General features: G+C 36.6%; 1 protein-coding gene and 1 pseudogene across 1 annotated transcript in view; both read left to right on the top strand.

Annotated features, from left to right (window-relative positions):
• CPNE8 (copine 8) overlaps window positions 1–22,589 on the top strand; it is a 177,822-nt gene that overhangs the window by 4,692 nt on the left and 150,541 nt on the right. Inside the window, exon 2 of the mRNA XM_033118275.1 lies at window positions 18,935–18,975. Coding sequence (XP_032974166.1) covers window positions 18,935–18,975 — 41 coding nt within the window. The remainder of the gene's footprint in view (window positions 1–18,934; window positions 18,976–22,589) is intronic.
• LOC117028253 (40S ribosomal protein SA-like) lies at window positions 13,819–14,781 on the top strand (annotated as a pseudogene).

The raw sequence follows: 22,589 nt of genomic DNA, 5'->3' as shown, positions 1-22,589 counted from the left end.
CCCTAAAGCAGGTGCTGTCATCCTAGCAGACCAAATTCTTAAATTCTTTTTGCCTACTTGACCATATACATGCCACTCTCTCTGCCCTGAATGTCCCTTCCTCTCTTCCCCTTTTCTCGATTAGCTTGGGCGCTGTCAAGACTCAGGTCAAACATTGTTTTCTCTTATGTCTCCTCTCCCAAGCTAAATTTTGCTGTTTTCCCAAAGTATCTGGTATGTACCAGTATCTTAGTGTTGGGGAGGAAAAAATTTTTTTTCCCTTTCAAGGCTGCTGTACTTGGTTTTCAGAGCTTCTGCCAGGTCTGCTGTTTCTTAAAATTAACCAGTCTAAAATGATAAATATCCCCAAAGAAGCATATTTTGGGGTGGCAAACACAGCTCCACTTTAATGGTTGCATTATAATTCTTGGTCTTCATATTCTTCTTATCTCTTTTGTGCCCATGTTGTCTATGTAAGAATGTTCAATCCAGTAGAGAATTTTTGTAAGAGTTTATTTGAGCCAAACAGAGGATGAGCCTGGAAGGAAGATCTCAACAGACTGAGAAAAATGCCTCTCAGAATGACAGTTTGCAGTTTCTTTTATTTATTTAGAAATAAGGAGGGAACATAGGAAGACTACATACATGAAGGTGGAAGAAAGCAAGACGGGGATTGGATTACAGGATTGTTAACAAGATTATGTACTCTCTTGAAGGTGATTACATTTCCTAGGGATCTGAAAAAGGCACTTCAAAAGTGTGTTAACCTAGATGCCCAGAAATAATGGACAGAGCTTGCTTAAGGCAAAGATAAGCGTTTTACTAAGGAAGTCATAGGCCTGAGACGTGACTACCCACCACGACCTGCCCAGTTAGGAATTTATGGTTGAATCACCTTGTGAGGTTACTTTCTGTCACTGATTGATCAGTTTTGTTACAGAACCCGTTTGTCATCCACTGTGTATTCTGAACATGGCACAGAATATTCGTATGTAGTCAAGAAATGCTGGACGCTGTAATTCTCTGAATGAATCATCTGGCATGAGGAAGGCACTTTGCCTGTTAAAATGCAGACTCCTAGGTCCCCACAACAGATTTATTGAATCAAAATCTCTAGGTTCACCATGTACTAGTTATTCACATTAAAACTTTTACTCTACTAGTTTGATAAGTAAATGACTCTGTGACTAGTCACTTGATCTAGATTAGCAATACCGGCCCTACTAAGGTGTTAGGACAATAGTTTTCAGTGTTGTGCTGGAGTTGGTTTAAATAGGATTGAGACAGGTGCCAGTTGTTAAATAAAGTGATTATTAAAAATTAAATATATATGAGTAATCCTAAATTTAAATCAATTATATTTTAAAAGAAAGTTAAGATATACTCAAGTTATCAATTCCTAATTATTTTACTGTATTTCACTTTTAGCTATACTCTTTGCTGTCACCTGTTCTTTATCTTTTTAATCTGTATGGTGAAAATGTTATGTAGTCATGTGCTACTGTTCATCTCTTCACAATCCATGTTCAATGACATCACATTGGTAGTTTATAATCGGCCATGGAGGGAATATTTACACCACAGAAACTGTCAACACTGCAAATCTGGGCTTGATTTAATATTTTGTTGTCTGCACTTAAGACGTTCTATGGGAATCAATTAGCCCTATGGAATTTACAATGAAAACGTATTATATATATTGCTATTATTTGTAAATTGTGTGCTCAGCTATACATACTTTATATCAGTAAAACTTATAATAAATTGTGTAATTATGTGAACATACACACATTCAGCTTTTTTTTTTGGAAAGCCTGTTGTTAAACATAAACTTGCACATCACTCTTTATAGGCCTTTTGTAAAAGATAAAGCATTGTACAGAGGAACAAAATTGCTGCTGTTAGACTATTAGAAATGATAGTGTTAAGTTCAGCATTGTCTCTGATCTTGCTTCTCTACTGGAATCAGTGGGGTCGTGTGATTTTTATAATCCATGAAAGGTGTGGCAGCCTGCAAGGGTATTGCGAATGAAACAGGAAGATAATTGAAATTTTGTATGTGTTTTACTCTCATTTTAATGTGGTCCTCTGTACATCTTCTTTATTTTTCTCTTACTTTGAAGAGGTTTTTTTTTGGTTTGTTTCTCCATCCACTTGTGGCATGTGCTTTGCAAGTTTACACGTCACAGTTCCAGATACACTTAGTGATTACTGACCGCCTGGGAAAGCAAAGGTTTGATTCCACGAGGGAGAATTTGATTGGCTCAGGAGAAATTGGCCCTGTTTGAAGCAGATACCTGTGCTGTTCTGATTATCTGTGTGAGGAAGGATCGAAGTGTTCAAACACAAAAGTTGGGGGTTCCACCCCAGTCTAAGTTGGTTTATCTCCTAGATTTTACCTTTCTTTAGTCAGACAAAAAGTTTGAAGTTAGTGTGTAAACAGGTTTTCAAATTATGTCGTTAATTAATAAATTATAATGTTACTATAAGCTAGGGAAATTAGAATGCCTCTTTCCTGTTAATGAGGCATATGACAGGCAAACCAAGGGTCAAGTTGTGGCATGGCCATAACCTCCCATTCATTTGGCTCTGCAGTTCCTAAGGTCCTATGGTTCAAAATTGTCACTCCATAGTGCCTCTTTTGGACCATATTTGTGTTTGTTTTAGCTGAAGAGTTTCAAGAAAATTTGTTCTAGGGACATTTCTGGACAGTGATTTTTGGAATCGCAATGTGGGATTTGCCCAGGTATATCTTAGGAGAGTAAAGCCTTATTCGTGTTGTTCTGCCAGTATTTTTGTCTGCCTTGCATTTTTCAGCATTTGGGACCTGGGGTGTTCTAAAACAACCCTGGATTGTGGAGAGTGTGAGTCTAGAAGCAATTCAAAAAGCAAGGCCCCATGGAATAGGGTGTTAACAGCTATGCTCTTTTAGCTACTTTATTTGTGGAAAAAAGGCAGAAGCCTGAATTCCCTATTTGAGTTTACTTAAGGCAGGGAAGAAAAACAGTTCCTCTCAAAGGGTTTTCTATTCGGTTGTTAGCCTGTTTTATAATACTAACACTTGTTTATTAGAGCCAGTTTTCCTTAGCCTTCAAGAGCGTGGGTGTGGAACTAGACCAGCTTTACCAGTTGCTTAATCACTCTGTTCCTCAATTTCCTCATCTGTAAAGTGGGCATAATAGTAGCTCCTTACTGTTATATTTATTTGAAGGGTTAAATAAGTTAATACATCTACATGAGTTAAAACACTGCTTGTGACATTCGTCAAGCACTCAGTAATTACAATGGATAGACACAAAAATAAAAACCACCCACTATTCCATTGTACTATTAGCATTTAGTTCACTTCTCTCTTGTTTATAACATTACATTTATAGTCCCTTTTCCGTGTGTGTGTGTATATGCTCACACACATTGTATAATGAAACTGTACTATATTTTACACAATTTATCTTCTGTACTTTTCTGTTAATATTATATCACGTCGATGTTGCTGCCATTAGTTTTGGAAAATATATCCTTCATGACTGTGTAGTAGTCTATTATATGGGTATCCTATATTTATTTAACTTACCTCTTTCTAAAATTTATTTCAAAAAGTTACTATTCAAAATAATGCTACAGATGAGCATTCTTATTCAACAGCACTTGACAACATCTGTGATTTTTTTTCCCCCCCGGGGATAGTTTTCTAGAGCTAAAGTTATTAATGAGCTATCTTCTCAAGGGGATTTTAATACCTTGTTTTGGTTATTTCCCCCCCTATACCTCTTTAAATAAGCAGAGTCAAGTCTAAACAACTGGCTGTACCTTTCTAAATATTTTTATTTCTATGAGAAAGTTGCAGTTAAAGATTCTTGAGAATTTGGGGCAGTAGAGTAGAGCAGCAAGAAAATGGAATTAGGAGTCAGACAGACGTCTTTAAATCTCATTTTTATCTCTTTTTGGAGTGTTATTTTGGGTAACTTCTTTTAACTTTTGGAATATCATTTCCTTATCAGTAATATGAAAATTATTTAAAACCAGATTTATAGTATTATTGGAGAAGTAAATTAAATAAAATCTATGGAGTGCCCAGCACCATGTCTGTCACAAAAAAAAGCACTTCATGGCTGTTAGTCTCAGATTCTTATGAGTATGTTCCCGGGTGGGTGGCACATAGCAACATAGAAGAGAGGGTACCCATAGGTTGGACAAAATTAAAATCAATTTGGGGAGTCATAGAAACATGAAATGCAATGTGACAATTATAAAGCTGCATGTTAGAGACCATACATTACCGCCCAGGCTGATACTTACTAAATGTGGAGGGGGTGTAGAATAAAACAGTAGCAAGAGTGTGGCTTTGGACATGCATACTCAACTTCTACAGATTCCACCCTACGGCTCCCCTATATCAACACTCACAATCAGACATATGGACCTAATGGTATTTGACAGATAGGAGGTAGTATTTAACAACAAAGTTTTAGAATGAAAGCACATTCTAGCACATTTCTTACATCTGATCAATAAAAGCAATGGGCTGACGTTTAGACAGCTCTTTTCTGTTGAACATGTGATAAAACAGATATCAACGTAGATGACAACACAGGCTGAAGGAGAACAAGCCTTTATTGCCAATAATAAAATGAGATGTATTTTAAAAGATTCCTTGCTGCCATGGCCAATATTTACTGCCTGACACACAATACCTTAATATTTTCAACCTTATGACAGCCATCAATGTTAATGCCTCATCAGCCAGGGACATCAGCCAGCAGGCATTCTTTTTCAAGTTGTGAGCTATTTCGTCATGTTTATTCTATAATGACTAATACTTCAAACATCCTGAGGGAATTATCAGTTAACTTCTTTGAATTCTGAAGAAACAAAATATCATTTATAGTCTCTGGGAAATATTTCTATTTATTAGACAGTAAAGCTCTTCCAATATAAAAGCTGTACTAAAAGAGGCCAAGAAACACAGAAGCTTTGGACGTTTGCTATATATTTTATTTAAATTAATGTCAAAATTGAAATCTGTGTGAGACAATGTGTAAAGCACTTCACACATGCTAATTCACTGATCCTTACAATAATTTGGTAAAACAGGTGATGTTATGTCCTATTTTATAGGTGAGAAGATTGACGTTCGGAGAAAATTTAAGGAATAATTTGTCCCAAATCACACATCTAGGAGGTGGCGAGTTTGCACTCCTAATCCATAAACAGTATCTCTAATTCTTATGCTTCCGACCACTAGTCATATTTTGTCACTCTTCCATAAGTTCTTTAGTTTAGGCTTTAAGCCTAGGGCTCATTCCTATCAGTATCTATGTGTTGGTGACTGAAGGGAGATTACAAAGCTGGGAGACACAATAACAGACAATTTCAGTGCTGTCACAAACGGGAATACAAAAGTCTTTTGTGTTTTTTGTTCCCAATTAGTGAGAGCTGTGGGTAGAATAATTCAGATGAGTGGCATAAACTTAACAACTTGTTGTTTACTTTCAAAGTATTGAGTCTCACCTTTTTTTTCTGTTGCAGAGTTACCTAATGAAGCTGTGGGAAATTAAGTAATAAAAAGACTATTTAAATAGAAATCTGCAGGAAGGGTGAGATGAAAGCTAAATATTGGAGGAAGGTGATGGACTGGACAAACGAAAAGTAGAGGAAAATTAATTGAATTGACTATGTGACGTTCATACTTGTCATTAGATTTGGGAATTTACCTCACACCCTATCATTTCAATCCACTGCTTTCTTAATGATGAAGTTACCATTTAACTTGCTAGCTTTTCAATAATCAATCCAAGGCTTCCTTTATGACAATTATGTTCTTCAGCATTCCATGTAAATAAAATAATTACTTAGACGTCAAAAATGTCACTACAGTATTTTGACTATCTGAATTGTGACATGAATTTGTAAAAGTCAGTAGTTTTCACTTTGTTAATTAGCTGTTTTCTTTCTCTCTCTTTCTCTCTATATTAATAAGTAACAAGTGACATTAATTTTATTAAAAATGGTCTCAAATGTTAGAGAGTGTAATGAACCAGATATGATTATAATTGCCATAACTGGTTGAAACCAACACATTTCTCAGCCTTACTTAGACTAATAGTGATTTTTAAAATAATTTTGAGATATTTGTTTCTCACTGTCCACAGATCTTCGTTATTGCATCATCTCAATGTGTATCACTGTGAGCATTCTTACAAATGTTTCGTTTTATCTAAATGAACTCCTGTAAAGGGAATATTACATTATTTGTGGTTTTCTCAGTAATCGAAAGCTCAATCATTCTTCTTTGATGTCTTCAATAGGTTTTTACATTTTCCAGCTATAAAGCAAAGAATATGAGAGAGCTGGTAGAGGGAAAGCAAATGAGTGAGTGAAAGCAATACCTGAGAATGATACAGAACAATGACTTATTTGCTGAGCCCATTTATATTATCTATTTTGGACATAGATTACTATCTGACTTATTTTAATATCTCAACTTTCAAATTAATTGCAGAAGCAGAAATAGTAGAAAGCTGATTTCAATTGATTTTTATACCAGTGATTTCATCGAAAGCCTCTTTCTAGGCATTGGGAGAAGGAGACATAATATTAAGTTAGTTATTAGTGAATGTTTCTCCTAATTGGCAATTTAAATTAATGAATTTTAAAAATATTTTTGGACAGAAGTTAGAAATATACTAGCTAAAAGACTGATGTTTTTCAACTCCAGGTTCATCTCATATAATTTAAATTAAATGGTTTCAATTTCTTTGTTTTGCTTAAATTATTTTGTTATTTGAATGACATTTATTTGAATTCTTGCTTCTTTATGGAATATGTCGGCAAAGTATGGTGCACTCCTCGAGCTTTCATTCTGTTTCTGACACTGACTCTGTGATCTTTGACAATTCTGCGACTTCTCTGGGCATTAGTTCCTATGAAAGGTTGAATCTGGTCTAGAAGACCCGGGGTGTTACTTGGAGCTTGATATTATACTACTAGAAGCAGGACCTTGAAATAAAATATAAACATGTTCTGCTTTAGGAAAATCTTGTGATTGTCAATGCCCATTTGAAAATTTCGTGTGTTTGAGTTGTTTAAGGGATATTAAGGTACGTAGATTATTTCTAATGCTAACCATTTCCTACTTCAAAGTCCTCATTTCACTTAATATTCTCCCAAAGGGATGTCAAGTTCTGCTATTGATGTTCTAGTTTTTCCTTTCAATGGGGATCTATAACTTGTTTTCTTCATCGTGAAAATGAACAGTGTTTAATATTAATAGATTCTTACAATTCACTTTTGGAATATATTAAATTTTTTACATGCTTTAATATCTGTGGCAAACATAGAATTTGTAATGGAAACGGCAGATGGGGTCAGTCTTATGTTAACTGAGTAGTTGTTGCTGGTGCTGGCTGCCTGGAGTAGTCAGCAGACCTGGAAGGATCTTAGGGGACTTCTGGGCTTTGGGAAAAGTAGTGCTACAGTTGGCCTTTGAAAGAAAGGCAACCAATATTATGTGGTATGTATGCTGTTACTTTTTAATTGTTATTATCTTTGACTTACTTACAGTGACTGATGACTCATTGAAACTTGTCTACTCAGGTCTCCAAAATGTCTCTTGTGACAAGGATAACAGATGATTATTAGAAAATTGTTTTCAGTCTCCCTATCTCAGTTGGTTGGTCATTTATGCTTACAGACAAATTTCCTTTCCAGATTAATTCCTTCTGTTTCAATTCTGTTGTTGATTCTGTAAAGCTCAGGTTGCTCTTAAGGACATTTGAATTGTTCAGTGATTACGGATTCAAAGAAATTACGGATGATATCTTATGTCCTAAAATCTGGAGGCCAAAACAAAACAAATCCTTGCCAACCTAGCCTGACCTGTATAGGCATGTTACTTTTCTCATTGGCATAGCCTAGGTATTGATTGATAAATCTTAAAGGGAGCTGACTCAGGACAGCCCTGCTTATAGATAAAGATTTTGAAATTTAGAGCCTGAAGACACATGACTATTTCCTGGCATAGAAGCAATATATTGCTCAACAGTTAATAGACAAAGAAATAGAAAACCTAATCATGTGATCAACATATTTTTGGGAGTGGTGCTTGGAAGGTAACAACATCTGAGCTGATGTTGGGCAGAGTAGAGTTAGCCTTCAGCTTTCGACTTTGTGGTGATTTGTGAACCTATCACAGTCATCAGCTCTTGGTTTTTGGACAAGTGATTGTCACCTACAAACACCGTGCACTGACTCTGAGAGCAGTAATAAACCCTGACAGGCGGCTAATCTGGCTAATTGTTTAAAATACGTGGTGCAAGCTCATTCCCACCTCGCTGTTTGTTACCAAGTGAACTAAAAGTGATTACTGCTTTTGGAGTAGGCAGGAGGAGGGACTGAGGAAAATGACGATGCACAATCTCAAGTGTTATAACAAAATTAGTACAATGATAGAATGCATTAAGGAACAGAGCACAAGTTTAGAGATTGAAAGATCTGGACTTAAACTGCAATTCCATATATTACTAACTATGAGAGTTCAGATAAATGCGTTAAGCTCTCTGTGCTTTGGTTTATAAATGAAGATAGAAATTCCTTCTCATATAGTTGCTGCGAGCATTGTATGACATAAAATTATTATAAAGTGTTTAGAAAGTTCCTGTCACTTAGCAAGGAACTCTTGTTTTTTATACTGGCATTCAACAGAAATAGTTGGAATACAATGGATCATATCATGAAGATAGCGAAGGCTCTCTAAAAAAAAAAGCTATAATTTTTAGAAAAGTGCTACATGCTCATTGTAAAAACACACAAAGAAACAAACCAAACAACATTTAAAAAGTCAAAGGAGAACATTCAAATCACCCCAAATTCTACCGAGTGATAGAGCGTACTAACCAGATATCTCTCTGTGCATTTATTTAGGTATATATAAAGAGCATGTATCATTAATACCCAGTTTTTTGATGACTTAGACAAGATGGACACAGTTCTTTCTTTGGGTTTTCCACTCCAGATTTTAATACTTGAGCCTGGTTCCTCTCTGCAAGCCTGGTGCCCCACCTGGGGGCAGGAACTCCAGGGCAACTTCTGAGCTAATGACCTCAGCTGCCATCCCAGGAAATCCCTCTTCCTTTCTCTGCTGCTTCCACAGAGCCGGCACTACTGTTGTTAAAGCGTCGCTGCTGACATGCCACTGGGAAGTTGTAGGAATACCCTTTGGCTGCAGGGCCTGGCATGTGTGCTGTCTTGCTGCTGGATGCCCCTGGAGCCCTGCTCACAGTCTCCTGGTGATGGTCTCTGTTGATTTAGCAAAGCTTTGTGGTTCTGTTCTTAGTTAGTTCTTCCCATAAGGTCAGCGACGTTCCTGACTCTGGGCTCCGTAAAACTGCTCCATCTTTTCATCATGCATTTCCCTCTTTTATGTCAGAATATTGGTGTCTCAGTCTTCAAGTGCTTTTCCAAATGCTTGGAAGCACACAGAGCTTGAACTTGATTAAACTTGTAGAGCATATTGTGTGATTGCTTTGAGTCCCACTTTCTGCAGGAAAGTTTCTCCGGCAGAATTTGGTCTGAGACTTGCTCTCATGGTAACAGGATTTGGGAGCGAGGTTACAGTGACAGAGGCTACAAAGTCCTCATGGACTTCAGCAGCTGGAGACAACAGATAACTTCCAAAACGTATTAATTGGATAGGAGAGTTATTAACTGATACCCAGAACACAATTGCCCCTATACTGTATGTTCATTGAGCCTCAAACCACTTTACTGAATTATCTTCTTCATTTTGAAAGATTTTGTTAGTTAATTCTTTTGCGAGTAATGATAATTGAATGTTTCTCTTTCCAGTGTTGTCTCATTTTTATTTTATATCTTATTCCTAGGAGCTTCCAAAGTGATAGGAATGATGACATTGTTTACAGTTCATTTCATTTTATTCTCAATAATATAACCAATACAAAAATCAAAATTGAAAATCAATGAAACATTTACAAAAATGCAACCTTAAGCCTTTACTATTCTTGTGACTTTGGACAGTTTATTTAAATTCTCTGAATTTTATTATGTCATGTGGAAAATGAATTCTGATAATACTTGCTACTTGTTAGGATTATACCAAGGGTAAAAGCAGTGACTTATATTTAAAGGACCCTGCACCGCGTCTGCCACCTGGTTCAGTAAATAAGGAGTAGGTGAAGAACTTGTGATATAGGTTCCCATTGGGTATGAAGGGGCTCACAGAAGGGAGTAATCAGTTCTACCTGCCCTGGACACAGCAGTGGGGAGAGGCTGAAAGAGGTTCACCTTTTCCAGAAGGAATGAGGTTGGTGAGGAAATTTCAGGCAAAGGCGTAAGTCGTGAGTACAGAAAATGTGAGGCAATATTAGTTTCAGAGGCTGCAAAAAAATCTGAAATGTCTAGAGCAGAATCTATGATATGAAATATGGATAGAGGTGCAGCTGGAGATAAAGCTGGGGTCAGAATGTGATAGGGACTTAGTGCTATATTAAGAAGTTTGGAGTTTCTGCAGGTAATGGGTTTTATGCAAGGGAGCCATTTGGTCAGGTTTTACTGTGGAGAACTTTTTTCTCGGAGACATCATGGCCAGTGAACTGGGAGATAGGAGGCAGGAAGACCAGTGAAGAACTCTGAGGTCTGGGAAGTAATTGGACCTGGAGCAGAGGCCAAAGTGGGGAAGCATTAGGGGAGACGGGGAAGGAAAAGGGAGGATGAAGAGAGGTGCGTTGGACAGTGTTGCTGTCTTAGTTTCCTGAGGTTGTTGTAACAAATTACCACAAATTCATTGGCTTAACACAACAGAACTTTATTCTCTCACAATGCTTGAGGCCAGCAGTTTGAAATCATTGCTTAGCTGAAACCAGGGCGTTGGTAGGGCCACTCTCCCTCTGGAACTCTAGTGGAGCATTCAGCCATTCCTTGCCTTTTCCAGCTTCTGGTGGTGGCTACTGGCATACCTTGGCTTGTGGCTGCATCACTTCAGTCTTTAAAGGTAGAGTCTAGAAATCTCTTTCTCCTCTATCCACATTCTCCTCTCTTCTGGGTCAAATCTCTGCCTTCTTCTTATAAAGATTTACTCATATGTGATTGCATTTAAGGCCCACGCAGATAATCCAGGACAGTATCCTCTCTCATCTCAGGATCTGTATTTTAATCACATCTGTAAAGACCCTCCACTCCCCCAATAAGGTCATATTTATAGGTTCCGGTGATTAAGAACAAACATATTAGGGCCTAATAATATGTTATTAGGCCCTAATATGTTTGGAGGGCCATTCATTATTCTACCTTCCATGGTTGCCATTTCACTGAGATAGGAAATAGGGGAGCTACAACATTGAAGAAAAGATAGTGAGATTAGTTTTGTACATAAGTTTCAGGTTTTTAAGAAGACCCGTATTCTGTTCTCAGTCTCTTTGTAGCCCGCCTATTTTTGTTAACATGATGTTATGTTTCTCTTCTCCAGCTGAAATCAAGGATTGGATTCTATATCTTTTTTTCTGAAACTTTGCATCATCCTGAGTTAGCCTTACAATATGTCCAACCAATGGGTTCTTCTGTTTATTTTTAGCTCTGGTAAACCAAAGCTCTGACATGTCAGATTTTGAAATAGCCTGGGTTTCCTTTTAACTAATTTTCAAGAATATTAGTCATAGGTGAAAGCCTCAGGGGAATCATAAAGTTTTCATCGTTAATTATCTTCCCCTCAAATTTCTTTTAGGATCTAAACCAAATTCAACCTATGCAAAGGTTGAAACTGTTATTTTTATCCCTGACTTTTTAGCTCAATAGTACTAATTAATAAACACTTTAAATAACCAATTTCAGCAAAACTGAAAAATATCTTAAACTTTTTTCTCTTTTTTTATGTGTTACGTTTGGAGGGTAATATGTATCATGTATAGTCAAGTTCTACTTATATGCTCAGGATATGAGAGGAAGCTGTTGAGCTGAATTTTCAGTTTGTTTGCTCAACTACAAATCTGAAAATCTATTCTTATTGTCTTGAAAGCCAGATAATCTTGTTAAGTACTTTCCAATGACCCTATCTTTCAGAATTACTTGGTATCTTAGATTCTAGCGGACTTTTCAGTAAGCTTCAATTTCAAAATACTTAATTTTTTCATTTCGAAAGCTTAGTTTTTGCCCATGCACAATCTGTTTTCCCTTGCCATAGAAACTGCAGTTTCAGGAAAAATATTTTTCCTTAAATTCATATGGCTAAATTTCCAGAGATAATGTTTGTTTAATGAATAAAATAGAGAATGAATAAATGAGTCCAAGGGGATTAAGGGTTGCATTCACATCACCTCCAAATATTTGAACAATTTCTGTTCAGTTGGTTAAAGTTTTGATTTCCTTGTCTTTATCTTAAAAAAAAAAATCTGCGGAAACCATTTTGTGTGTATGTTTACATATATACCAAGAACTTCCTAATTTCAATCTGTAAGACAATACAATGGCCGAAATAAGGGCCCTGGGCGTGGCCCAGTGACATGGGATTTTTTTTCCAATCCCAATAAAGCAGTCACTCTCAGATATTTTCAGTTAATGGATTACTTATTAGGGCAAAGGCCCCAAATGCCACCTTCCTCTTTTACCCTTCTTTCCATAATAAAGCACCTCACCATATTTAAAGTGTAAAAGCTGATTCTTGTGATTGGATACTGGAATCATTCATTCATTCATTAGATGCTGTTGAGGCCTTGCTTGTGCAAGCCTTTGCTATGGTTCCCTGGCTGCCTCAATGATATTTGGTAAACACCGTGATGGCGGTCAATGAGCCTGAGACGACACTGAATAACAGGTAAACAAAAGTGCCTTAATAATATCCTGTATTTTTGTTAAACCCAGAATCATTTTTATTATAGATACAGAACAATTTTCGGGGAAGATTATATGATACAGAGATGTGGTTCTCTGTCCACATCTGGAAGATTTATGCCGGATAATGTTTATAAAATGATAAAGCATTATTCAGCTCAATAGGCCATATTTTCATTCCTATGGAAAATTAAATAGAACAATTTTTTGTTTAGCTCTATTTACAAGCTATGTTTTTGTTCCTATTAAAAATTAAATAGAACAATTCCACTCAGGTACAGTAGTAGAGTCCCTTTATTTGTTGTCTAAGCTTTGTTGGGCACAAGTAACAGTGCGTTTTGAAACACACTTCATGCCTTCAGTTTGGGGACTCATGCCCTATAACAATTTATATTGTACATTTTGTTAAATTAGCATTTTAAAAGGTCACAAATAGTAAGATTGTCTTTACTCTGAAACTATTAACTTTAACATTCGTAATAGATTTTCTAAAGTAGATCTTTTTTTTTCGAAGTTATGTCTGTGTTAAGGTAATGATATTTGCTACCCTTTTAAAGCATTTTTTTTAAAAAATTCAATACTTACTACACTATCAAAGAACAATATTTATTAGGTGGTTGCATTTACTGACTAGGAAAGAGCAGCAGACCTGCAACTTTCTGTTAACTCACTTAAAAATCCCTTTTTCCTTAACAGAGATCATGTTATTATGCTCATTTTACATAAGAATTTGTTTTAATTTTCAACTAATAAAGCCTCATTATATATAAATATAAGAAAAGGGTACTTGAGGTTTTTCAAAACAAGGTACCCATTTCAAGATACACATTTGTTTAGGTTATTTTAATTATTAATATATAGACATACCTATAAATTGCTTTTTTTCTAGTATATTTTAAAAAATAGTTGGGATATGCTATTCTGTACTACCCAGAGAGGGGCCCATTTGTCATTGTTCTCGGATCCCATGTCCATGTAATTTAAAGGGAAACTTGCACAATGTCTGGAAACCTTGATGTTCTGCAAATGAAGCAGGAAAATGTCCTCAAATTCCTTGCAGCAGAAACCTACCTAGGTGGCACCAACTTCGACTTCCAAATGTACATCTACAAAAGGAAAAGTGATGGCATCTACATTGTAAATCTGAAGAGAACCTGGGAGAAGCTTCTGCTGGCAGTTTGTGCCATTGAAAACCAGGCTGATGTCAGGGTCCTGTAGTCCAGGAATACTGGCCAGCAAGTTGTGTTGAAGTTTGCTGCTGCCACGGCAGCCACTCCTATTGCTGGCTGCTTCACTCCTGGGACCTTCACTAACCAGACCCAGGCAGCCACCCGAGAGCCGAGACTTCTGGTGGTCACCGATCCCAGGGCTGTCCACCAGCCTCTCACAGAGGCGTCTCGAGTTAACCTGTGGACCATTGCTCTGTGTAACACAGACTGTCCTCTGTTATGACATTGCCATCCCATACAACAACAAGGGAGCTCACCCAGTGGATCTGATGTGAATGCTAGTCCGAGAAGCTCTGTGCATGTGTGGTACCATGTCCCGTGAACACCTGCGGGAGGTCGCACCTGATCTCTACCTCTACAGAAATCCTAAAGAGATTATGAAGGAAGAGTAGGCCGCTGCTGAAAAGGCTGTGACCAGGAGGAATTTCATGGTAAATGGACTGCTCCTGAGTTCACTGCTGCTCAACTTGAGGTCACAGACCGGTCTAAAGGTGTGTGGGGGCCTTCTGTGCCTATTCAGCAGTTTCCTACTGAACACTTGAGTGCTCAGCCAGCCACTGAAGACTAGTCTGTAGCCCCCACTGCTCAGGCCACTGCATGGGAAGGAACAACCAGAGTGGTCTTATGGTTGATGGAAAATAAACAGTTACTAAAAAAAAAAAAAAAAAAAAAAGTTCAGCTAAGAGCTAACCATTGTACTTTTTTTTCTTTCTTTTTTTTTAGTTGTAGCTGAATAGCTGAAGAACTTTGACTTTGTTTTTAGGTTATTGCTCCTTCTCCCCACAATATACTTATTTTATATACCGTCCAATATTGCTATTTAGTTACCTCTGTGAATTTGTCTTCCTAGGAAAATTCAGGCTTCTTGAAATAAGGGAATATGTCTTTAATATGTATTGTATCTTTGGTTGTGCTTAGTTAGATCTTAGGCATAGAATATTTACTTGAAAAATACTTGCAGAATTGCACTGAAGTTTAAAGAGAATTTCTATTTTCCAGGTAGAGAAAGATAAACTTGAGGTGTCATTTTCAGAGGCTAACTTGCTGTATAGGTGTTGGAATGCCAATTGAGAATAAAATTTATTATGGTCAATAAAAATGTAATATTCATGTTTGGCCACTAAACACAGTTCTGTGCTAATAACTATACAAGAAAGTATCTTAAAATCAGAAGGTGACTTGTTGAGCATAAAATGAGAGCAGGCAAGATTATCGGACGAGCTAACTGACAACTGTCATCGCGAGGGAGATACTTGCTGCATCCATCGGCCCTAAAGACTAACATCTATGAGGATTGAATAGTGAAGGGTAAGTCAGGGAAGTCTTTCTCCTGGATGGTCCTAGAAAGGTGTTACTAAATTCTTGCTTATCAACTTCTATTTCAGGTTTCATACAAAATATACTTCTTCCATTAACCCAGTATCTTCAGGCAGGTTAGAGTTTGACTGAGCTTAGCTTTAGTTATGCTGTTTCAGTTCTGCTCATTTAAGTCCATAATCCAAGCATATTTAATTGAAATTTGAGGATGAGTGGTTACTAGAACAACTCAGGCAATTCACAGATCATAATTTTGAATACATTATTTCTTCAGGTATATTTTCTAAATCATACACTGTATTTTTTCCATAATTTATTTTCAGGAATTTGCTCTCTTCCTTGGTTTGGCTACATCTAGATTTACAGAATACAAAGACACGTTCAGGACTTTTCACCTAATGAAGTTTGACATCATGTTATAAAATTATAGACATAAAGTTATAGGCTTTCTAACTCAAGCAGATGAACCCCATGAAGGCAAGGAGTAGCCTTCCCATATAAATATCTAATCACAATCTTGTACACCTGAAGCTACTGTAATATTGTATGTCAACTGTAATTGAAAAGTTGAAAAAAAAAGAAAGCTGATGAGATGCATGTGCGTGTGCATGCATGTGCTATTTTTTAAAGCACCTCATAGAAAACAAAAATATTTTCCTCTTAAGTACAGTTATGTTTGTCCTTCTTTCTCTTTATTCTGTAGGCAGCATCTCTCTTCATATTAGTCCATGAAATGGAATTTATTTTATTTTATACTCCAGTTGCTCAACGAGTAGGTATAATTTTGAGACCTTCTACATTTTCTTTTCTTTTTTTTAATTTATTGGGGTGACAATTGTTAGTAAAATTACATAGATTTCAGGTGTACAATTCTGTATTACATCATCTATAAATCCCATTGTGAGACCTTCTACATTTTCAACATTCACAGGAAAACAAGTTGTTTCTTGTGGACTTCTTTAGATTGTGTGGCATTTTGTGAAGAACAGAGAAATCAGATTGAGAAGGAGTTGGCTGCATTGGATTATTCTCTACCGGGTTGTGTGCGCTTACTCATTTACTCAGTGTCTCTGAGCCTCAGCTTCGTTTCATTTCTTATAAAACGGCCTCGGTAATAACACCTATCTCACTTAATGTGAATGTGCTTTGTTTATAATAGGATTTGGGAAGGTGAAAATCTTGCATTCCTACCATAAATTCAGACTGGATGATGTATTTTGATAATCCCTGGTATTTGGCAGGCTATTCGTTATTTAAGAATATTTGCCTTTTCCAAACTTTAAAATCATAGGTTTGAATAAGTAGTCTTTGGGAATTAAATGTAGTCAGAGATAGTCCATTCTATTACATTCATATGACCAAAGTATAAATGAAATGTATCATCAGACAATGGGAAAGTTAAACTGTAAATTTCAGGGACTGTTATGAAGAGTTTATGGAGTTTTCTTATTATATAAAGGATCTAAGATTTTTTTGTTTCTTTGTTAGTTTTTGACCTTATTATGTGTTATGGATCAAAATGACTGGAAGAAACAATGTGACCAGTAAAATCTGTGATTAAGAATAATTATCTTTATTGTTGATAGAAATCCATTGTATGTTTGTGGGTAAAAATTATAGTTTTTTTAGAAAAACAAAGCACTGAAATTACATGATTTTCTTTTAAATATGTGTGTAACATAGTTTTTGAATCCCACCCACACTACAGTATTTTCCACTGATATTTCTTGATTTTTATGAAATCTGAAAGAATGAGTTGAATTGCGTGTTTTGGGGGACACTTAATGAGCAAAAACTGGCGACACAGGAAGAGCTGGAGAATTTCCTTAAGTGGAGAAGTACTTTTTGTAAACATACATCACATTAATTTCTCAAATGGAAATGTTTTAATTTACTGTTTACCAACCATTGCTGGAGTCACAGTGTCTGCATAGGGGACAGAAGGATTATTTTAATTTGATTTCTGACTAGGGTCTTTGACTCTGACTTAATTCCAAATATAAATATGTCGGATATTTTCTAGAAATATTTCAGGACATAATCTCATTTTTATTTATTTATTTTTTGGTCTGTGCTTGTTTGGTGTACACTGATTCCATGGAAGCAGTAACTTTTGAGAACCTGAGATAAGGAAGGATTTCAGATTACTATAAAAAAAAGAAGGCCTTTCAAATACCAAGGACAGAACAGATGAATGCACATGAGTATAGTCCTGGTGGAGGAATAAGAAAGCTTAAACGTGAGATTCTTATCAGTATTAAATATAGTAATATAATTTAGCTGTTACAAATTATTACCAAATAACGGAGGATGAATATGAAGCAGAACTAACTTCAGGAAACTTCAAGCACAGATTTAAGTTTTGGAACTTTCATACTAGACAGCCAAGTTTTTCATACAAGGATACAGGTTCAAATGAGCACGTTTTAGAAAAAAAATTAGTTTTAGATAGAAATTTTTCTAGTAATTGACTGTCTTATTAATTAGAGCATAGTGAACTTTTTATTTTTTTATTTTTTATTATTACTCAGGGTTATTGTTGTGAGCCTCAAGTAAAGGACTGCATTACTATCATTAAAGGTTAACAGGGTACCCCAATACCAGAAGAATCCAGACTTCACACTTTTTGAGTTTCCATTTTTATTCTGTAGATGTGGAAATATCTGTAAGAAAAAACACTAAATAGGTGGTAATAAAGGCCTTGTCTGCCTTTTTAATCTTTTCCTCTACTAAGAAGAATCTTCAAGGTAGATCTATACGTTCATCTTAAATTCCCAAACCATAATAGCAGCATGACACTGATTAGGCTTGATGTCACCCAGATGTCAACAGATGGTGCTTCACTGTTGCCTTCTAATTGTATGGACTAATGTGATCATGTGCTCTGAATCCCAAACTATTTTGCAGTAGTAAAAACTCACAGTTCAGTTCAGGAAACATTTTGGGCATCTATATACTCTTTAATGAAGGGCTAAAAGGAAACCTAAAGCAGTTAATTCTGTCAGAGATTTTGATCTCAGAATGTAGAGAGTCTTGTTATTGGCTAACCACAGTGGAAGGCTAAACAAATAAGCCCCTTTGGCCTCCCAAACTCCAGTGATGTTCTTTAAATAAGTACAAGCAGATCTTTAGCAAGTTTTTATTTAGTCATGTATATACTGGGGGTGCCAAAAGAATGTATACAGGTGGACACTTTGGTCAGTGGTGCTCAAGCAGTAGTTTGCTGTAATCAGAAGTACCTGGACGCTGATGGTAACCACTTTGAGGGCCTCTTGTAATTGCAGAAGTCAAACGTGACTTGTATTCAACTTTTGTTATCGTCATATATTGAGGATTACAATTTTAATACAGTTTTCCTTTCTTAAAATGTTTATACATTGTTTTGGCACTATATGTGTGTGTGTGTGTGTGTGTATGTACATACACACTTATATATATATATACATACACTATACATATATATACACTATACACACACTATATTGAATATATACACATTTATGTAAGTATATATTTATATAAATAATTTGGTCTTATATTCATCTAACATTTTCTATTTTATTCAACAGAAATCTTCTTGACAGAGACACCTTTTCTAAATCTGACCCAAGTAAGTGTCTATCAAATTGCTTTTTAAACAGTGTACTTATTTTACTTACTTGATTTTGCAAAAATTGTTTGAAACTCATAGTTTGTTTTAAAGCCTATAAAGCAAGAAGGGGAATGATCTCAAGCCTTTGCATACTCATCTCTCTGAACAATACTCTGGCTAAAGAGGGTGTTGCTTAGCAATTTGAAAATAAGATAGAAATGCAAATGACCCCATATAGCACAGTTCAACTTTGAAATTACAACCTCATGTTATGGCCATATGGTAGAAATTATATTTGAAAGACAATCATAATAGACCATGATTTAGTCACTGAGTAATATTTTCCCCCTTTTTTTTTGATAAATAAAAGCAGTACATAAAGACATATACAACTGAATAAAATATATAACATCTTTTTGTGTGAGCTGAATTTTTTCATTTCTAATTAGAGATAACTTGTGAAATTGAAAAAAAAACTTTGACTTAGAAAACAGGAGAATTAATGTATAAATCATCTAGTGTTTACAAATCTTGTAATATTTAGAAATTGATATCCAGCAGCTCTCCATCTCTACAAATATGTGAAGAAATGTAGTTTAATTATAGGGCAAAGGATTTTGTCAGAAGTTAGAATTCTTGAGGTAGTCATTGGGAAACAGCATTATCATTTGTGGGTATAAAAATTTCTAGGGCTCATTTGACAAATGGGTGAGACTTTTCTTTAATCTCTAATCTTTACCCTAAACTCTTAATCTTCCTTTTGCAACTTCCCTTTGTGGTTGACAAGATTTCTTACCTGTTTACAATGGCTATGCTTTGGAGATATTGTGGGTTTTGTTACAGACCACCACAATATAGCAAATATTGCAATAAAGAGAATCACACAGATTTTTTTGGTTTCTGAGTGAGTACAAAAATTATGTTTACACTATACTATTGTCCATTAATTGTGCAATGTCATTCTGTCTAAAAAATTCATACCTTAATTAAAGAGTACTTTATTGCTAACAAATGCTATCTGTCATCTGAGCTTTCAGTGAGTAGTAATCTTTTTGCTGGTAGACGGTTTTACCACAGTGTTGATGCCTGCTGACTGATCGGGATGGTGGTTGCTGAAGGTTGGGGTGGCTGTGGCAATTTCTTAAAATAAGACAACAACGAAGTTTGTCACATTGATTGACTCTTCCTTTCCTGAAATATTTCTCTATAGCGTGTGTTTGATAGCATTTACAGCTGTTTGATAGCATTTACCCACGGTAGAACTTCTTTAAACATTGGAGTCAATCCTTTCAAACCCTGCTGCTGCTTTATCAACTAAGTTTATGTACCGTTCTAAATCCTTTGTTGTCAATTCACTGGTCTTCACAGTATCTTCACTAGGGTAGACTCCATCTCAAGAAATCACTTTTCTTTGCTCATCCACTGGAAGCAACTCCTCATCCATTAAAGTTTTACCATGAGGTTACAGAGTTCAGTCACATCTTCAGACTCCACTTGTAATTCTAGTTCTCTTTCTATTTCCACCACATTTGCAGTTATTTCCTGAAGTCTTGAACCCCTCAAAGTCATCCATGAGGTTTGGAATTCCAAACTCTTCCAAACTCTTGTTAATGTTGATCTTTTGACCTCACCCCATGAGTCACAAATGTTCTTAATGTCATCTAGAATGGTGAATGCTTTCCAGAAGGTTTTCAATTTACTTTGCCCAGATTCATTAGAGGAATTACAATGTATGGCAGCTAAAGCCTTATTAAATGTAGTTCTTAATTAATTTAGTAAGACTCAAAAGTCAAAATTTCTCCTTGATCCATGAGCTGCCGAGTGGTTTTTGTATTAGTAGGCATGAAAACAACATTACTCTTGTTGTGCATCTCCATTAGAGCTGTTGGGTGACCAGGTGCATTGTCAGTGAGCAGTAATACTGTGAAAGGAATATTTTTTCAGAGCAGCTGGTCTTAATGGTGGGCTTAAAATATTCAGTAAGCCATGTTGTAAACAGGTGTGCTGTCATCCAGGCTTTGTACATTTATAGAGCACAGGTAGAGTAGATTTAGCATAATTCTTAAGGGCCCTAGAATATTTAGAATGGTACATGAGCAATGAAGTCACCAGCTACATTAGCCCTAACAAGAGAGTCAGCCTGTACTTTTCTTTTAACCCCCTTCTTCCGCTTCCCGCCCCCCACCCCCCCGTTTCAAGCCGTTATTTCTCAGTCTAGTTGTGTAGGACACAGCTCCGTGGTCCATGCTGGTATTATGAGCCTTGTGCTCCCCCTCGACTGAGGCAATTGGTCTCTGGTCATTGGTTAGCCACTCACAGCAGCTCTTCCCGGCGGCCAGCCACTCACACTGGCCGCTGGCCACTCACAGCAGCACATGGTAGTCCATGGCAGCACACAGCAGCCCGCGGCAGCTCACGCCAACCTCCGGCTGCTCACGGCTTCTGGGCTGCTCATGGCAGCCCAGCTCCAAGGAGAGCTGTTGTTCACAATCTTAGCTGTAGAGTGCACAGCTCGTTGGCCCATGTGGGAATTGAACCAGCAACCTCGGCATTAGGAGCGCGGCACACCAACCATCTGAGCCACTAGGCTGGCCCAACCAGTACTTTTAAGCTTTGAAGCCAGGCATTGACTTCTTTCTAACTATGAAAATCCTAGGTGGCATCTTCTTCTAATATTACCCTGTTTCCCCGAAAATAAGACCTAGCCGACAATCATCTCTAATGCGTCTTTTGGAGCAAAATTTAATATATGGCCCGGTCTTATTTTATACTGGTCTTATAGTAAAATAAGACCGGGTCTTAAATTGATTTTTGCTCCAAAAGACACATTAGAGCTGATTGTCCAGCTAGGTCTTGTTTTCGGGGAAACACGGTAGGTGTGTTTCATCTGCATTGAAAATCTGTTGTTTAGCCACCTTCATTAATTATCTGAGCTAGATCTTCCGGATAACTTGCTGCAGCTTCTACATCAGCACTTGCTGCTTCACCTTGCACTTTTATGTTACAGAGGCAGCTTCTTTCTTTAAACTTCAGGAACCAACCCCTTCTAGCTTCACATTTTCCTTCTACAACTTCTTTACCTCTCTCAGCCTTCAGAGAATTGTAGAGAATTAGGGCCTTGCTCTGGATTAGTCTTTGGCTTAAAGGAATGTTGTAGCTTGTTTGATCTTCTATCCAGGTCACTAAGACTTTCTCTATATCAGCTGTAAGGCTGTTTCACTTTCTTATCATTCATGCATTTATTGGAATAGTACTTTTAATTTCCTTTAAGAACTTTTCCTTTGCATTCACAACTTGTCTAACTGGCACAAGAGACTTAGCTTTCAGCCTGTCTTGGCTTTCAACATGCTTTCCTCACTAAACTTAATCATTTCTAGCTTTTGATTTAAAATGAGAGACAGACAACTCTTCTTTTCACTTGAATACTTAGAGGACTTTATAAAGTTATTAATTGGCCTAATTTCAATATTGCTGTGTCTCAGGGAATAGGCAGGTCTGATGAGAAGGTGAGAGATGCAGGAATGGCCAGTCAGTGGAGCAGTCAGAACACACACAACATTTATCAATGAAATTTGCCATCTTATGTTGGCACTCCCAAACAATCAGAATAGCATCTATCGTCAAAGATCACT

Source organism: Rhinolophus ferrumequinum, chromosome 10 (genome assembly GCF_004115265.2).
Source record: "Rhinolophus ferrumequinum isolate MPI-CBG mRhiFer1 chromosome 10, mRhiFer1_v1.p, whole genome shotgun sequence".
Taxonomy (NCBI): Eukaryota; Metazoa; Chordata; class Mammalia; order Chiroptera; family Rhinolophidae; genus Rhinolophus; species Rhinolophus ferrumequinum.
The sequence above is the reverse complement of the archived record's forward strand: the minus strand, read 5'-3'. Positions and strand labels throughout refer to the sequence as shown.